This window comes from Crocuta crocuta, unplaced genomic scaffold, assembly GCF_008692635.1.
Source record: "Crocuta crocuta isolate KB4526 unplaced genomic scaffold, BGI_CrCroc_1.0 scaffold154, whole genome shotgun sequence".
In the NCBI taxonomy this organism is placed as follows: Eukaryota; Metazoa; Chordata; class Mammalia; order Carnivora; family Hyaenidae; genus Crocuta; species Crocuta crocuta.
The window spans coordinates 3,866,433-3,886,022 of NW_027530545.1; the positions used below are offsets into that span (position 1 = coordinate 3,866,433).

At 41.1% G+C, this 19,590-nt stretch overlaps 1 protein-coding gene across 1 annotated transcript in view; it reads left to right on the forward strand.

Annotated features, from left to right (window-relative positions):
* CACNB4 (calcium voltage-gated channel auxiliary subunit beta 4) overlaps positions 1–19,590 on the forward strand; it is a 235,245-nt gene that overhangs the window by 189,150 nt on the left and 26,505 nt on the right. Inside the window, exons 3-9 of the mRNA XM_077767831.1 lie at positions 2,437–2,556; positions 4,396–4,518; positions 8,397–8,527; positions 11,166–11,242; positions 12,757–12,776; positions 13,000–13,080; positions 14,367–14,425. Coding sequence (XP_077623957.1) covers positions 2,437–2,556; positions 4,396–4,518; positions 8,397–8,527; positions 11,166–11,242; positions 12,757–12,776; positions 13,000–13,080; positions 14,367–14,425 — 611 coding nt within the window. The remainder of the gene's footprint in view (positions 1–2,436; positions 2,557–4,395; positions 4,519–8,396; positions 8,528–11,165; positions 11,243–12,756; positions 12,777–12,999; positions 13,081–14,366; positions 14,426–19,590) is intronic.

Consider the following 19,590-nt stretch of genomic DNA (forward strand, 5'->3'; position numbering starts at 1 on the left):
AGCCCAGTATCTTAAAAAGATCTACTGCACACATCACACTGCAGCAAATCATTACCTAGAACTAACTCAAAACCGTTCTCATATATGTTTTAGAAATGTTTTCTTTCTCTCTTAACTCTGGATTTTATGCATCTGGACAAAAGATGTGTTCCAAGAGAACTTGTTTAAAGATTTCAAGGTAGGTTTTTTTTTTTTTTCCAGTAATGAGGAATCTGTAGAATAGTCAGTCACCCTGTATTTATCCATTTTGTAGGTCCAAATTTTTCCCCAGTAGATTTGCACAGAAGAATTTGGTTATAATATGGTTAACAAATCCATTTCCTCCATAAAGGGCACTTTCTTTTTTTTTTTAAATTAACTTATTGTCAAATTGGTTTCCATACAACACCCAGTGCTCATCTCAACAAGCATAAAGGGCACTTTCAAAAGTGCATGGATTTGGGGACATTGTAGTTACCAAACTTAAAGTGTAATCATTTTGCAGTTATATAAGTATATCAAATTTAAAAAATTGTATACCTTAAACTTACAGAATGCCGCATGTCAATTATATTTCGACAAAGCTGGGGAAAAACTGTAGTGTTTTCTTAGCAACAAATACAATAAGAAAAATGGATGCATTTCAAGATGGGCTATTATGAATATATATTACAAGTGAGTTGAAAGAATGATTAAAATCTGTTAACTTTTAATCAATGTAGAGCTGTCAGGACCGGGAAATAGGAATGAGAATGGCCATTTATTATGTGCTAACCACGTGCCAGATCCTAGAGTAAATATTTTAATATCCAGTGCAACTCAGTGTATGTAGGGTTTGAAACTGCTGGTTTGAAGGCTGAATACCCAAGTTTGAATCATGGCTTCTACACTGCTACAAGGATTCAGAGAGATAAGCAGCTAGCTCTGTGTGGCTACGATGGTGAGAGTTAAGTAAACATTAGCTGTTATTATGTCTTATTCCATTTAATTCTTTGAAGTAAGCAGTGTCCCCATTGTGCGTATGCAGAGACCGAGTCTGGAGTGGCCGAAGTTGATTGCATCAGGTTTTCAAAAGTAAGTTGCAGAGGCAGAATTTAGAACCAGAATGGCTCTTGGGCATTCTGATAGAACCTCTAACCAGGAAGTACTGTTCTAGACTACCAGGAAAATCTGTGCTAATGCTAACATTTCTAAGTTTAGAAAAACTTTCATTTTTTTTAAATTTTTTTAATGTTTTATTTATTTCTAGGAGAGAGAGAGAGAGAGCGTGAGCAAGAGAGGGGCAGAGAGAGAAGGAGTCACAGACTCTGAAACAGGCTCCAGGCTCTGAGCTGGCAGTCAGCACAGAGCCCGACGCGGGGCTCGAACCCACGAACCGCGAGATCATGACCTAAGCGAAAGTCGGACGCTTAACCGACTAAGCCACCCAGGCGCCCCTAGAAAAACTTTCAAAGGATCCATTTCAGCGGTCATCCATTCTTAGAGTTCTTTTTTTGCGGTGGATAGCAAATTCACAGCTATATGGATTAGGCTGTGCTTCTCAAAATCTGTGCATGATTTATGAAAAATGCCAAATACACCATTTCCATCAATACCTCTGCTGTGTAAATGCCATCATCTATGCAAATATCAGCTGGTAATGCTAGCTTAAGGAAATTGTAAGGGTGATGTTCTGTTAGCAATCAGAGGCAAACTTAAAGGGGTTTTTTGGTTTTTTAACTTTTAACTAGCTGCCGTAGTTTTCAGCTCTTACGGCATGAGTACTGAGTGATGTTAGGCACCCCTAGTACCTTGTCACTTCTCTCAGAATGGATTTCAGGGTTGCTCAAATAGCCCTTCTAGGTGTGAGCTTCAGTTGAGGACATCCTTGTCCTTTCATCCTTGAAGTTCATGGCTTGGTGGCCATAGTGACCAAGTATGGCTGCTATAGGACAATGACTGAAATTTTAATATCCGATGGTGTGGATACTGGAACTCATGTAGTAATCCAGGCTTTTGGTTTCCTGTATTGCAGTCTTAGATAAATCTATCTTCTGTAGCCCAAGATACAGGTAGAATTTAGCTTTCATCATGGGCTGAGTCTCTTTTTCCTTTAGATGTATATATAAAAGAGAGAATGGAATGAAACTTCAGGTCTACAAATTAATGTGAGCTTAATATAAACCAGGCGTAAAACAAGAAGAATTGGGACCCAATATCACATAATTTTCATTGCAGTTCACTTCCTAGCGCTTAATCTAGTCAAAATATTTTCCTTCACAACATTCCTACTTTCCAAATTACTCAGCTGCTTCTCTGTATTCTGCCGTCTAAATGTATACTCGCAACAGAGGCACCGAGTGTGTGCATCAAACCCCATGCCAGCGAAAAGAACTCACTCCAGGATGCTGTTACGATGTGACAGTTTTAGAAGCGCCACATCACCTCATTGAAACCACTGCGGGTTTTCCTTCCCAGGGTTCAGCGGATTCCTACACGAGCAGGCCGTCTGACTCCGATGTCTCTTTGGAAGAGGATCGGGAAGCGATTCGGCAAGAGAGAGAGCAACAAGCCGCTATCCAGCTTGAGAGAGCAAAGGTGACTTTCTTGCCCCTCTTTGGTTCCAAAGTGGCATGTTGGCTCAGCAGGTATCAGCCGCTCTTCCCCTGCCTCAAATTCCTCTGGAACAATCATTTTAGGATCACCCTAATAAGGCACCAGATTTCAAGGCTCCCTGATCCATTCATCCCCTTAAGAGAGGCTAGTAACTTTCCCAGGGGGCCATTTCCTGAGGCACTGACCCTTCTTCACCCTTTGTGTTAGGTTTGGGGGTGAATTCTTGGCTATATTCCAACTTCACAGCTGTGGCTAATACTAAGCTTGCCACTCCCAATGTTGGTTGAGAGCCTCCTAATGTATAGGTTCTCTATCCTGACCCCTCATTGTCCATGACCTCAGCCTTCATTACAGGCTACACGTGCCCTATTCTATGGATCTCCCTGTTGGTCTCTCTACCGCTTGCCTCTTGGTTTCAGTTTCCTATCTCAAGTTCAGGGTGAAGTTCAGAGCTTTGAACAACTATTAGCATTTCAACAAAGATGTGCAGTAAAAGGCATTGCTAAAATAGAACTTCAGCTATTATACAAAGGGACGACCCCCCACCTCCGGCAGCCTCCATCCCCAACTCTGTACCCATAAGAGGTAGCAGGAGCAGTTTGCATTTTTGAATCTTAGAATTGGAAGAGTCACTAGGGACCTCCTATTCTATGTCTTTCAGACTTTTTGTTTTTGTTTTTTTAGCATAGATTCCTTTTGTCCGATGAGGTTTTATGCATAATAGCAAAATATAAGACAGGGGTCACGGCCAGCTTCTCTTCCTTGCCTTCTGTGACAGACCCCTTAAAGCATATTGGTCCAATCTTTCTAACTTTTAGAAGAAAAACTGAAACTCAAATAATATGAATTCCTTCCTTTCTCTGTTTTTACAATAAAATCTTTATAAGAGCAGTAAGAGAGAATGGTGCCAGGAATGAGGCATCGCCATTTGCTGCAACACCCGTGCTGTCTGTCCTCAGTTGGCCAAAGGGGGTTTGAGGCGGTGCCTGTGAAGGGGCGTCAGTAAGACCCTAGCTGGGGTCTCGCCTCAGCTGTTGCTCCCCACTCACGTTCTCAGCACACAAACAAATGAGCCACGAACAAGGTAGCCTCAGATTGCAGGAACCTTGTGTTCACATTTGTGGCTAATTTTTGTTTTAGTTTTCTTTCAGGGTGTTTTTGTGGTCACCCAAATGGCAGCCACAGCGCCGTTAGCTTGGGCTCTTGGTTTGCATAGCCTCTGCAAGGCTGCACCGGCCCAAGCACTTTGCTGAGGAAGAATTTGTCTCAAAAGAGTTTCAGACCCAGCTTTTGTAACCTAAGGAGAAGATGAGGTTTGTCCTTCCTGTCTACCCTGACTGGCCTTTTCTTTCTTCCTAGCAGGACAAGGTGTTCTACTGAGTGGGATCTCACAGGTTTTCAGAAATCTGAGGCAATTTCAAAAATATTTCTTTTACTCCTACCACCACCTTTTAATGGAAGACCTAGCACATGTTTCCTGTATCCCAAGGGACATCTGTTATCCTCTAAAATAAAAAATATAAGTTTTAGGACTAAAGGAAAGAGCAGAGAGCCTCTTCCCATCTTTCCATCTGTCCGCAATACTTAGGGTAGGATTCTTTCATTAGGATGTTGGAAAGTACCACGGAGAGGGGAAATGGTTGGGCTGATCTGGTTGAATCACGTTTAGAGTCATCGCTCCAGATTTCTCTGTGCTGCCAGGGAACCCACTGGAGACACCTGTTTGGAAAGAGTCTGGTACTGCCACTTATTATACTTTTCAATATGAAAAATCTTGCTCTGTCTTCCTCCCCTCCCCCTATGCCATGGCTCTGCCCACAGTCCAAGCCTGTAGCATTTGCTGTGAAGACGAACGTGAGCTACTGTGGCGCCTTGGATGAGGATGTGCCTGTTCCGAGCACGGCCATCTCCTTCGATGCCAAGGACTTTCTCCACATTAAAGAGGTAAATGTAGGATTCTCTGCATCTGCTGGAAGGCGAGAGCTTGAATCAGCTCTGAGCCAAACTAGAGAGGAGCCTTGAGGAACTGCCAGTGTGTTACCTCATTTAATTTGCTGGGCTTTTCAAATCCATTCATTCTCACTGAGTTTTAGAAGACTGAGATCATTGTTTGCATTATCACACCTTGAATATATTGGATCACTGTCATCATAGAATGGATTTAGGACACACCTGTGGTCCCCTAGTCACCTTTTAATCACCTTGTATGACTGCAGAGTCACAGATCTATAGATCCAACTTAGGGAAACAGGAGTTTGGTGGCATGGCACCCTACTCACGAGGCACCATTTACAACGGATATTGTAATTATAAACATCTGTGCAGGAATTCCGTCCTGCAGAGGTGGACTATGTGAAATCACTCAACAAACAAGGAAACTGAAAAGGAGAAGCCTGAGATATAGGATGAAAACTAGGACAGAGCAATACATAGACATCAAGAGAGGAGTGTGGATAAAGGAGGAAGAAGTCAGCTGTGGTGAATGGTGTGACATGTCGCCTAAGATGAGGTGTGAGGAATGGACGTTGGATTGGCAACATGGTGGTCAGTGGCATGGAAGTCACTGGGACCATGGTCTGGAAGCCAGATGAAAGGGGATGAAGAGGGAAGGGGGTTAGGAAATATGTTTAGTAAGCATAGATCATGCTTTCAAGGAAGCTGACATAGACCAGGTAGTAGACTGAGGAGGATATGAAGTCAAAAGAGGTTTTCTTTGAAAGAGAAGCTCTTGGAGCACTTGCACAGGCTGATATTAACAGACAGAGAGAGGGAAAGGTTGATGGGAAAGAGAAATAATCAATGGAGTAAGGTTTTGGGGTAGGTAATAAGGGTGTGATCCAGACCCTGAATGAGGTGGGGGTGGGGGGAGATTTTTGACAGCAAGGGGACCACTTTCTCATTGTAACATCCAGGGAAGGGATGGGTGAAGGCACAGACAGTTCAGAGCCTTGGTAACAGGAAGCTCGGGTAGGACTGACTTGATGGCTTCTGCATTCTCAAGGTGTGTACGGTGAGGATATCCACATTTGCCAAGTAGAGTAGGGACTCTCAGCTTGAAACATGTGCCCCAGCATCTAAATAGTTAAGTCGATTGTCTCACCATTTCCATCAAAACTGACCAAACCATGTTCATTAGTCACTAACACTCACTGTTTCCAAGGAGAAGCAGAACGTTAAAAGGTAAGAGAAGTTCTAGGGGCATCTGAGTGGCTCAGTACATTAAGCGTCTGACTGTAGCTCAGGGTGTGATCTCATGGTTCATGAGTTTGAGCCCCACACTGGGTTCTGTGCTGACAGCTCAGAGCCTGGAGCCTGATTTTGATTCTGTGTCTCCCTCTCTCTCTGCCCTTTCCCTGATTATGTGCTTTCTTTCTAAATAAATAAACATTTTAAAAATTTTTTAAAAAGAGAAGTTCTCACATATTTTATCCATACCCACTTACGCTTTCATTCCAGTCTTGCTGTATTTTATTGCTTTCCTCCATTCCATCAGTATTCTCTGTTTGTGCTGTTGGTTGCTTTTTTGATCTACAGGTCCCTTGATCAGTGACTTTCTCTTCACACCGGCAGGTGGATGAATGATATTGAGCTGGTAATCCTATGTGGATTAGAGCCCCTTGTTTTCAGACCTTGTTATAACAGATAAAACATCTTAGAAAGAGAAAGTGCTAATCGTGTTAGGGAGATGAAAATGAGGACTGGAGCAACACTAAGGTGACCTTCCCAGAACACTGGCACACGCTCCTGGAACATCAGCATTTGCACACATTTCTGTAATCAGGTTGCAGCCTCCTCTCTCATCTGTCACCTAAAAGGCCATCTCATGCACCGTTTTAAACACTTTTTTCAGTAATGAGAAGCTTAACCAGAGAGAAAAGCTACAGTTCTGCTTATCACATATACCAAATGACAAATGTGTTAAGCTCCTGAACGTACTTAGCAACTTCCTGCAGGGTAACTCAAAGAACTTTTCATTTACGTTGAGCCCGGTTGTCACCGAACTTTCGCTGTTTCCTAGCACTAGGCTGAAACAGGTTGGGAAGCTGCCATTAACCATTTCAGGAAGCCCCCCTCAAGGTCACTTGGGTGCCATTTAATAAATTAGTGTTCGAGGGGGCTAACTTAAAGTTCAGGAAGTAACTTAATCCCTAGGACACTGACTCATCATCTGCTTTGTCCCCACAATAAAATCTGAACTCGAGACCTGTGCACCAAGGCTTTTAAAAGGGCTCTCTTGCCTTTTGTTAATCCAAAATAAACAGGCCTGTTATTTCAGGCCTGTTTTTCTGAAATAAAAGATGGGAAGACGGAAAAACCATGACTTAGATTGTTCAAGACTTTATATTAGGTCAACTCACATTTCTTCAGTGCAGCCTCATACTACATGCCATGCATGGCTTGTGTAGGAGCTGGGGGCATAATAAAGGCCAAATCCCTAAAGCATATCATTTTGCTTTTAAGTGTGAGGCTGTTGCTGAGAATTACTCAAAGCTATGCAGAATTTCATGCTGCAATGAGTTAATGAAACCATCCATTCCTCCTTCACAGTGTATCAATGTCATATACATATAAATTTCCCTTTTCTCTGACCTATGCAAAGTGTACTACATATAGTTTTTCATTTTGAGAAAAAGCAGATACTTTTTGGATCAAAAAGAGAGAGAATTACTTTGCCCCACACTGATGAAGACAGAGTTTTTGGAATCATCTCTGATTGTAAACAATAGGACTGATACCTGCATTCTAAAAATCATCTACCTGAAACCTTCCTTTGAGGCAGGTGGCTTGGATTAAATATACCTTCTGATCTAGGCGTCAGCAAATCTGTATTTCCAAATGCAACTTTGCTGAATAGGATCATGTTCACAGAGTCTTACCTCATATTGGCTGAAGAAGTTGTGTGGGTTTATTTTCTGAATTTATGTGTCATGGAACTTTATATAAATGGAAATCCTAGTGTTTCTATTGGACTTCAGGCCATTGGAGATTATTTCAAAAATTCCACATATATACTATATACTTCTTTTGTAAGAGTAGGCTTCTTTTTCAGCAGGTAGTGAGATGGACCTTAATTTCTAAAAATAAATAAATAAATAAATAAATAAATAAATAAATTTGTAAACCTGTGTTTGGAAGATTGCAATTCTCCAGTGAGAGTAGATTACAGGCAATATTGTGGAATCTTTACCTGAGAGCTTTTGAAAAATAACTGACAGTTGAATGTATTTCATCTCAGACTTGTCTGTCTTGTTCTCCAGGGTTCCAGTTACATTGATGCATAATTTTCCTTATACTATCTATTCCTTAAGAAGTGGCTAGGGGTTCTTGACAAGGACCAAAGGAATCCAAAGATTAGAACCCAACTTTACTCCAGGGATTGGCAAACTGTGGCTTGCAGGCTGATTAAAGCCTGCTGTCTTTTTTGGAAAGAAAAGATTAACTGAAATATAGCCATGCTCATTTGTTTGCTTGTTGTCTGTGGCCACTTACATGTGACAACAGCAGATTTAAGTAGTTGCAACAGAAACCATGTGGCCTCCAAAGCCTAAAATATTTACTATCTGGGCCTTTAGATAAAACATTTGTAGACTTTGGCTTTATTCAATACAGTTCAGATATGTATAACATAACATAACATAACATAACATACATAACATAACATAACATAACATAACATAACATAACATAACATAACATAACATAACATAACATAATATAATATAAAGTGTGTATTTTTGGTTCTTCTGACCCCCAGAAATTAATTAATGGAATGTGAAGATAAGTGAATTACTATTGATAACAGTTTTATTTCTGCATTCCAGAAATATAACAATGATTGGTGGATAGGAAGGCTGGTAAAAGAAGGCTGTGAGATTGGCTTCATCCCAAGTCCACTTAGACTGGAGAACATACGGATTCAGCAAGAACAGAAAAGGGGACGTTTTCACGGAGGGTAAGGCTCCTTCCTTCTTATAAACTTATTTTGGGAGGTGAGTAGAAAAATAAGATGATGTTTTCAAGTTTGCTTATTAGGTTAAATATGTATGCTTTGAGGGTAAAAGGTACTTTTCTGTGTACGAGGTGTTTCTGACGTTGACACAGAGGGGTTTCAGAGAGTTCACTCTCCCCACCGCATGCTAAAGCCTGACATCACTGGCATTGACATGAATTCCACAGTGGAGACTTGTCTGTGGCCTCAGCAAAGCCTCCTGGAAATTAAAGCTCTCCTTGGTGAGGATCATGGGGCATTCTTTCCCAGTACTGGGAACCTGACCTGATCCGGCATCAGGGCTCTTCCTGGTTAACTTTCAGAGACACTCTCTCAAGTGGCATGGAATGCAGTGGTACATGGGGCACCGTCCCAAGACTAGAGACATCGCCTCCAATCACGGCACCTACCATCTCTTGATCATGGTTAGACTCGGTCTAACCTCAGATGTAACCTGTGGTACACTCACAAAATAGCCGCAAAAATCTCAGAGTGCAGGTATTTGTAGGTCCCAAAGATATAAGCAAAGCCTGAGAAAAGAAATCAGAATCATCCTGAACCTGCATATATTGAGAAGCTACAATGAAGCATGAATTTAATATGTGTTTCCATTTTTTGAAAGACCTAAAATAGAAGCGGTTCTTTCTCTTGACTCTCACTTCCTTTTTCCATTGGATCTTTTTCTGCTTCAAAAACTCCTCTGTTCTTTAGAGGAGCCCTTTTGCCTTTGTCTTCATGGGAACTTCTTAAATAGTGGTAAAACATCACAAAGGTACAGTTAGCCCCACTTTTAATTATCAATCTTCTTTAGTATATAACATGCCTATAATATTATTAATTATTAATTCTTCTTAGCCCTTCTTCTCTTGTTTTGTCTCTGTTGCTACTCCTTAAATACACGACGAACACATGTTGCTGCTTTAGGACCTTTGTTCTTGCTAGTTTTTTCTTATTGGAACCCCTTTCTTCATATTTCCACCAGCTCACTCCTTCATCTGCTTCAGATCTTTGTTAAATACGATCTTTTCAGTGACCCCTTTTCTGCCACCATCTTTAAAATTGTACCCACTTCCCTTCCCTTCCTTCCTATCTCTCTCCTGGCTTAGTTTTCTGTATTGCAGTTTTTACTGTCAGAAATACTATGTACTTACCTGTTCACCTGTTTGATAGTGATATCTCCCGCAGCAAAATCTGTCCCTGTGAGGGGCGCCTGGGTGGCTTAGTCGGTTAAGCGTCCGACTTTCGCTTAGGTCATGATCTCGCGGTTAGTGGGTTTGAGCCCCGCGTCGGGCTCTGTGCTGACTGCCGGCTCAGAGCCTGGAGCCTGTTTCAGAGTCTGTGACTCCCTCTCTCTCTGACCCTCCCCTGCTCACGCTGTCTCTCTCTCTCTTTCTCTCTCTCTCCTAGAAATAAATAAAAATATTAAAAAAAAAATCTGTCCCTGTGAGGAAGGGATTTTGTCTTTGCCCCTATTGTTGTATTCCTGGCTTCTAGAACAGTGGATACTCAATAAATATTTGTTGAATGAAATAATAAATGAACTATATCATTTCCAAAGTTGTTATTTTATTATTACTATTTCATAATGTTATTATGTACATTTAAATAAAAGCTTTTTTTTTTTTTTGTGACAGGCCAGGAGTAAAACCAAGAGCTCACAGACATGATCTTATACAATACTGTGAGGTGTAACTTCTGTAGCTAGGGAAACTAAGGCTCAAAGAATATGGAATATGGAATATGATGTGCCAAGTTTCCACAACTAGTAAGTGGCAAAGCCAGGATGAGAAATGAGATAGTTCTGACCTAAAGACCATACTCTCAAGCACTGAAAGTGAAGAGCACTGGAGAAGTAGGAAGGTGGGTTCCCAAAGGGCCTCTGTGGGCTCCTGGGAAGCTTCCAAAGCAACAAGGAGACCAATGGAACAATTGCCCAATGGGTCACCAATAATATTTTTTGTGACCAAATCCTTACCATTTTTTCTTAATTCTGACTCCCATTTATGTTTAAAGTTTATTTATTTTGAGAGAGAGCTGACACTGTTAGTAAGGGAGGGGCAGAGAGAGAGGGAGAGAGAGAATCTCAATCAGGCTTCACACTGCCTGTCAGCATGGAGCTCAATATGGGGCTCGAACCCAGGAACAGTAAGATCCTGATGTGAGTCGAAATCAAGAGTCAGATGCTTAACCGACTGAGCCACCTGGGCACCACCCATAAAGTCACTTTTAAAAAAAAATTTTCTTCTAGGTCTTATAGCTGTTTTGAGCTGTGTTTGACATCTGACTAGTGCACTGGTGACTGCTCTTAAGCATCAGTTCACAAGCGTATCTCTGTCAATGATTTTTCTGCCTAATTTCTGGATTGAATAGCTAGGAGAGATACTTTTGCAAAGTATTTCCAGGTCCCAGTTTGTTCCTCACTTTCTCTGAGAAATAGGTCAAAGACAACATTTGGACAGATTCTTGAAGTTCTTCTCCAAAGCAGGATTTGGTGTGTTTTGAATTATTTAGTAGAATTTAGGCCAAAGAAAGCTTTGTACTCTCAAGTTCTATTTTCATGGAATCTGGGGAATGAGTCCTAAGTTCCTTTTCTATATCCTAGGAAATCCAGTGGGAATTCTTCTTCAAGTCTTGGAGAAATGGTATCAGGGACATTTCGAGCAACACCCACATCAACAGGTGAGAGGTTTAGGGTTTTTTTTTTAGTGGAATGTCTTTTTTCTTAGTATTTGAACATACATACAGTAGTTTTACTAATTTGGAAATAACTTAAGGCTTTGATTTAAAGATTCTTCTACTTAACTCTTCATTGCTCATTTGCTTTCTATAGTAATATGATTTGATTTAAAGGGTACTTGTGATACTAACAATTCAAATCATTATAATCTAATTTTGAAAAATCTTGTTTACCCCCCACAGCCAGTAACTGTCCATTGTGCAGACCAATCTGAAGCAAGTTCATTATTCCACCCAAGAACCCAACAGACTTTAAGATGGTGAAAGCCAATTAAAAAGGAAAAAAAAGTTGTAGACTCTCAAGTAAATGCTCTATTTCAGTCTCCCTGGGGAACTTTAAGATGGTATAGCCTGGGCTGTGGAGATTGGGAAAATTGAAGCAGAAAACGGGTCCAGATGACCTCATTTCTATTTGGAAAGCAGATAGCCAAGCTCTAGAATTCATGGAAATGACGGGACAGTGGTGGTCCAATCAAGAGTTGTTATATATTTGATAATTATGGAGACATTCAAGCAGGAATTTTCCTTCTACCACGTTCCCTGACTTCTATTGTCTAATTTGTTCTGGCCCAGAATTGATGCTGCATTAGGACATCCAGTATTACCAACTCAGAAGGACAAGTGTAACGTCTAGCCCAGCCTACCATAACTGCAGGAAACGTGGTTGGTTCTGACGTAGTTCTGAGTGCTGGGTCCTTGCTTGGATGATTCCTTCCTCATATCTTGGGTTCTGAACTGAACTAGATCTCTGGGTTGTCCACAAATGGACTGGACCCACTTTGATGGCCAAACAAAACCAGTTTAATCAGGTATCGAACGTGTTTTGCCTCATCCCCACTTGTTGGACATTTAGGTCATCGCAGCATGGCACTATTACAGACAAGAAAGAACAGGAATAACTGGTTAGAAATGTGTTTGAAATTAAGAACAGCATAGTAGGAAAAGTATGTCAGTATCCCAGAAAGTAGGCAAAAACCTTAATGAACATACAAACGACTGCAGAATTTTCCCATGGTTCATCAAAATTACAAATCCAAAAGTAACTGGTGATTAAAGTGATCGTTTTTACCCCAATCATTGTTATTAATTCCTTTTTATCAAATTGTATTTATTCTAAGTTGTTCTCAGCCACACTGTATGCTGTGTGTATCAGGAAACGACGTATGGCCTATGACTTGCCCAGAACTTCTAGTGTTTTCCTGCTGTCCCCCCTCCACACCCAACATGAAATCAGGATATAAGGTCATTCGTACGGGGAGAAGTTGTCTGTTTTTTCATTTGTCTTCAAAATTGTCTCATGCAGAATGAAGTAATAGAGTAGTGCTCCACAGAGTGGATAATAGTAACATGATGAGAATTATAGGGACAAATTGGTACATCCTTCCATCTTTTAAAATCATGTGCTATCATTTACAGAGATTACATATTTTGATATGGCTCTCATTGTTGTCTTTTAGCAAAACAGAAGCAAAAAGTGGTAAGTTGTGTTTCCTTTTTACATCTTGCTTTAAGGTTCCTATCCGCACATGCCTGCCATGTTCCATTTCAGTGACCCAAATGGCTATAGAATAAGGGATGAGCCTCCTTGGTGGGGACCTGTGGTAATCATTTTGCACTTGACCTGAGAATTACGATTGCTATGGCTGTTGAGAAGGCTTGCTTAGCCTCACCTTGTCACGCTGTCCAATCATCTTTTTCAGACGGAGCACATCCCTCCTTACGATGTTGTGCCGTCCATGCGTCCGGTGGTGTTAGTGGGGCCGTCACTGAAGGGTTATGAGGTACAAATACCAGTCTGTTATGCTTCAGTTCTTGATCAAGAACCTAGGAGGCAGCCTTGGGAGCTTGCTTCTCCAGGGTCTGCTTGCATAGAGGTACCGATGGAGCCAATTCCCCGAATGTGAAGGCGGGTGGCACGGTGTGGGGCTCATGTGGCCCTTCACTCTTTCTTCCCTTTCTGGCAGGCTTCTTATTTTATATGTATCATTTGTTTAGAAATATCTCCCTTAAAACATTTATGATGGAAAGTTCTGGTCAAGGTTTGCTCTGCATTAAATTCAAAGTGAATATCTGTCTCAACCATTCCCATTACTTTTAGAAATAATCAAGTATGGGGGTGCCTGGCTGGCTCAGTGGCAAAGCATGCAACTCTTGATCTTAAGGTGGTGAGTTCAAGCCCCATGTTGTAGAGCTCACTTTAAAATAATAATAATAATAATAATTAATAAATAAATAATTGAGCATGAACAACACAAGAGAACAATGTAGGCAACCTGCCAGCAAACCTAAACCTTCAAAGCACCAACAAACTCCCCTTGCTGGGTGCTCAAGATGATGGCATATCCCACCAAATATTTCTCTCTTATTTATCTCAAGGACACATAGAAGGAAAAGCATTAATGAACTTGTTCAGAGATTACCTAATACCACGTAAGAAGGAAAAGAGAGAAGGCTTAGATGTACAACATTTCAGATGTTGCCTTTTTGATTTCTCACTAGCATAGATAACACTCAGTGGGGTGGGACATTAAAATCTGCCTCCTTCCTTCCTCTCCCCCTCCCCTTTGCCTCTCAGTGGGGAATGTCAGAGGAAAAGCAAGGAGAGTGATCTATAGAAACGGAGAATTTCTACCGACATGCACAGAGCAAGTGGCTGAGCCCAGGGCTAGCGGGAAGAGCTCTAGCTCCTCCTCATTGGAGACAAGCACCACTCAGGAGAACCAAGGGCAGGCAGCACTTGCGAGTAAAGCCAGCCTATTGTGGTCTCTTGGCTGCACTTCTAAAACCTAATAAGGGAAGGGAGTCGGCCTTAGGTCTAGTGAACACTGCTGGCTCTTTCCTCAGCACCCTAGAGGACAACCAAGGGGGAAATTTGAGCAAATGTAAGTGGTTAGGCATGAAAAAGCCTTCCAGGATAACCTGCCCTATCCCTCCGAGACAACAGGCTGTGTGAGGTCTTTGTTCAAAGTGCCCTTCCCTTCCACCTCTCCCACTTTTGACTTCTCTCTCTCTCTCTCTGTCTCTCTGCGTGTGTTTGCCTCATTCTTTTTTTCTCACCTCTGCAAAGGTAACAGACATGATGCAGAAAGCCCTCTTTGATTTCCTGAAGCACAGGTTTGATGGGAGGTGAGACATACAGATGTTTTTGTATTTTTATTTTCCTTTAACCGAACGTGTATGATAAATTGATTTGTGGATCTGTGTTTCCAGCGATTGCAGAAGTTCTCTAATTAAAAGTTAACTCAGTATTCAGGGAAGAATACAATGAAAGAATTCTGAAGATATGAAGTTATGAAGTATAGACTTGAATCCCCAAGGGAGAAAGGACCTTGAGAAGGAAAATAACCCATTTGTTTTAATTAAATGTATGTGTTTGTCTTTATTTCCTTGCTTGTTAGTGAATTCATACCAAACCTATTTTTATGCAATATATTAACGAAAATATAGAATATTTTGATGAATGTCGTGACTTGCCGGTCAAGCTGGTAGTATCACTTGGGAACTCTGTGTGTGTGTGTGTGTATGTGTGTGTGTGTGTGTGTGTGTGAACATGGGTGTGTGTGTGTGTGTGTGTATGCATACACGTGTATCACATGAAGGTATAAAAGTGCTGCATTTTCTCAAAAGAAGAGTGCAAGAAATGTTTTCATAAGCCTCCCTAAATGACTGTTTTGTAGAGCATAGTACTTGTTTGGATACTTAGTTCTGGGTTCATTTCACCAGAAATCACCTTGTAGTTTATTGGTGTATTTTGCATGTATCCTATTGTTCATATGGCTCATTCTTTAGCCATCGAATACTTTTGTCATTTAAGTTTTGTGAAAAATGTCTAGAAAGAGTTGCTGTGTTTTGCAGAAAAATGGAAAAAAGTCTATACTGACTTGATACTAAGTACTAAGCTCCTTCACAATGTAGAACGTACTCCTTATAAAAATAACCACATGCAAATAGCAAAGACTTCATAGAAATGAAGAAAAGGTACATAGTGTGTACTGAGAAGTATGGTACACGCATCCAACTTACCAAGTATTTTTTAAGAGCATCAAATGCATTTTGAAAAATATGGTATTTTTTGAGGCACCTGGGTGGCTCAGTCGGTTAAGCATCCGACTTTGGCTCAGGGCATGATTTCGCAGTTCGTGCGTTCAAGCCCCGCTTCCGGCTCTGTGCTTATAGCTCAGAGCCTGGAGCCTGCTTTGGATTCTGTGACTCCCAATCTCTCTCTCTCTCTCTCTCTCTCTGCCCCTCCCCCACTCACATCTGTCTCTGTCTCTCTCTCTCAAGAAACAAACATTAAAAAATTTTTTAAAAAAAGAAAAAAGAAAAATACTGTATTTTTAAGAAAAAAGCAAACAGTGCTTTGAGTACAAACTGTATACATTTGTCAAAGGAAGAGCCTTCTGGGTAATTGTGCTTAAAATATTCATTAGCTTCTAGGACTATATACAAAGAAACTGAGATTTTAGTTCAAGAAATCAGAATGCTTCCGAGCCATTATGTGAATGGCTGAGTACATTAATACAGTGCCAGTCTGCCTTAATAAATAGATCCCCAAATACATACTGATTTAAACACAGTGGGAGATTACTGTTGCTCATTTAACAGTCTGAGACAGGTGTCCCTCAGCTAGGAGGAAGGCGTAGAGTGAGAGAGAGGAGGATTGGGCAGAAAGCTTCTTCCACCCATCATTTGGGGCCCTTGGCCTTAGGGGGGTGGGTCTCTGGTCAGCTGGTGGGGAGAGACACATGCCAGCCTGGACATGACGCACATGGATCCTCACTTTTCATGGTTACAACTTGGTCACATGTCCACGCCTAATTACAAAACAGACTAGGAAATACAGTCTAGCCATGGCTCAGGAGGAAGAGGAAATAGATTTTGCTGAACAAATAACCATCTCTGCCACATTCATCTAGTGCACCCAAAAGGCTTACTAATAAAGCCTTGGGTTTATCCTGCTCCTCCTTCTCCCCTCCCCCCATTTTTAAAAAAGAAGATACACAATGAGGTGGTCACAAAGAAAACAAATGAAGCACTGAATACCAGAATATGGGGGTTGGAAGGAAATGTAAAAGTTCTTTTATTCTAATCTCTTTGCTTCAGCAACCGCAAACAGATGGATAAACTGCTCCTGTTTGAGAATATTTGGTTATTGGGAATTAACTTCTTGAAAAAGCATTGCAAAGAACAGCTGAACTTCCAGCTCTACTTTAATAGCATTGGTCTCGGTCTTGCCTCTGATGACTGGGCCTTACCCCTTACCTTCATGCAGCAGTCTGTGCTTTGTTGACAGCTAACATTCACGGTTCAGTCTTCTATGGTCTTGGTCTCACACACACACACACACACACACACACTCACACACTCACACACTCACTTCCCTAAACTGTGCTTCAAGTCACATGGTTTTAGCCCCTGGTGTCTTCAGCTAAGGAAGCTCTGAGCTGAGACCATTGTAACAGTCCTCAAGCTGAACAATCCCATCCCATAACACAGCCAGTTTGTGTTAGATTGTTTCCGTCACCACATAACATCCTTATAAACAACAATGTTTTTAACTGTCTGAAAGGTAGGACCTAAGGGAACAGAAGAGGGGAATTTTTTAAATGTTACAAAGAAAGTGAATGGCTTAATTACTACTTTCAAAAATGAAGCATCTGAGGTCCTTCCTCAATTTTCAGGCCCAGAAAGAGGAAGTGCATTTGATTGTAACAGCAGAGATTTGTTTTGAGTCAGGTAAAGTTGCCACATCAAGCATTTACACACACTGTTGAAGATGGTTTTAGTAAAATAGAATTAAAATGTCACTGCCAAGCATTCCGTATGGTCTGATGGCACAATAGAGGATCCAGAGATAAGAGGAGGATTCAAACAGCAGCAAAAGTAATCACCAGAGAAAGAGAGTCGGCGCTGGAGAGCTCTGATTTATGGCAGAGTTGAAAGAAGATAGACAGGAAAGGTGGGAGTAGCAGAGTGGACTTGGTGTCAGATAATAAGAGGGCAGTGCTGCAGAAAAACCAGTGATGAATTTATTAGTTGAGGGTACGTAGACTCTGATAAGGAAGAAGCCATGTGCTTGTAGCTTCACGCCGACTCTGACACATCTGCTGTGTGGGAAATAGCCTTACATTTTGAGCTAAGACAATCTGCTGTATTCTGTTTTACCAATTAATAAAGAGAGTGAAAACAACAAATAGTCTTTAACCGAAACCAGCCAAGAGAACAATTACACAGAAGGCTTTAGCACAGTGATACAGCATAAACAGTATGTTCTAATGGAAACCTAATCAGTGTTTCATTGGCTATGAATGCAGTCAGTTAGACAAAATAGTCCAGAGAAAGTCTTATTATTTTTCAGAAAGAGCAAAAAAGGGATCCATTGGCCAAGTGGCTTTCTTCAGTACTGTTTTCCAGATCCTGGTTAGATAGTCATTCAACAAATTGGATTAAAGTTCAGCAGCTTGACTGTTACAAAATCATATACTTGCCCTGTTTTGATACCTGAGAAATTATTTGAGTCAACTGAGAGCTGCTTATTACCCAATTTTTACTTATGTGATTGCTTCTGTAGGGCCTAACTGTAATACGTGGAAGAAAAATGAAAGGCATAGTACTAAATAGTTCCTGAGGAACCCTCATCCACGTGCATAATCCACATGTGGCGACAGTGCCTCTGCACAGATCGTAAGTTACATGAGGCTAACCAGCTGGTACAATGGCATCAGCCTGGTGAACACGCAGGATTCACAAGCATGTGGAGCTTTTCTCTTCACTTTCTACCACCAACATTTGTTGGGGAAAGTTGAGGTATTGGTACGAGGTTTCCTTAGCTGGTTGAATATACATTCATAGTCAAAACAGCGGGTTCATAGTCAGAATAGCAAGCAGTCGAACCAGCTGCCATTTGTTGAACTACGTTAATCATTCCAAACTCCAATAAAATTGTTGGCTGTAGGCACTTTGACAAGATCAGATCGGCTTTATGGCAGTTATCAAAAACTTTGTAACCAATGTGATCGTGGCCAAAAATCCCGTAACCTTTATAGATAAGATCTAAAGTTAAAGGAAGTCATTAGCCAAAGGCCACTCAATGGAAAAAAGGGTTTGAGGGGTGCTTAGGTGGCTCAGTCAGTTAAGTGTCTGACTCTTGATTTCGACTATGGTCATGATCTCATGGTTCCTGAGTTTGAGCTCTGTGTCAGGACTCTGCCCTGGGTGTGGAGCCTGCATGAGATTCTCTCTCTCCCTCCCCCTTCCCTCTGCCTCTCGTACTCTTTCTCTCTTTCTCTCAAAAGTAAAAATAAAGGGGGAAGATACTTTTTAAAAAATGGTTTGAGACTTTGAAGAAAAGAGGCTGAGAATACAACTTAGGAGACTCGGAGAGGTAGTATTTATTTATAAACAGCAATGGGAACCCTTGATGCTTTCACAGAGCAGCCAAGTCATGGCAGAATGAAAACAACTTGTAGCTGCCGTCAGCAAATGGAAAAGAGCAACACAGCGCCTTCTGTTTCAAAATCAGTATTACCTCTTATCATCTCCTTCTACCATTCTAAGTGGAGACTCATCGGTGGTTAAACACTAGAGATAAGTAATTGAACACTTTAATGCCAAACATGAATACTTAAATTATCAGGTTTTGATTACAACCTATTGACCTGATTCTCTTCCCCTCAAAATCTATATAAATTCCATTGACTCTGGTGGTGGGAGAGTTCGTGGTGGACTGCCATTTTTTGATGGTAGGATATAAAGAAACTGTCCCCTTCAAGTCTTCACATCTCTAGTAATTGTCTTGCATATATTATGTATGTGCCTATCAAACACAGGGGACTATGAATAATTATTTGATAAAGCACTTTTATATTTTGCCTCATTTGCCCCTGCTGGCAGCCCCATAAGATAGTTTGGCAGTGCTGCTATCACCATTTTATTTTTATTTTATTTTATTCTATTTATTTCATTTTTTCTAAATATAGTTTATCGTCAAGCTAGCTAAAATACAGTGTATACAGTGTGCTCTTGGCTTCGGGAGTAGATTCCCATCAATCATCATTTATATACAACACCCAGTGCTCATCCCAGCAAGTGCCCTCCTCAATGCCCATCACCCATTTTCCCCTCCCCCTTCAACCTTCAGTTTGCCTCCTTCTCTGTTTGAAACTGTTTTTTCTCTATCCCCTCCCCCATGGTCTTCTGTTAACTTTCTCAAATTTCACATATGAGTGAAAACATGTGATCCCTGTCTTTCTCTGACTGACTTATTTCACTTAGCATAATACCTTCAGTTC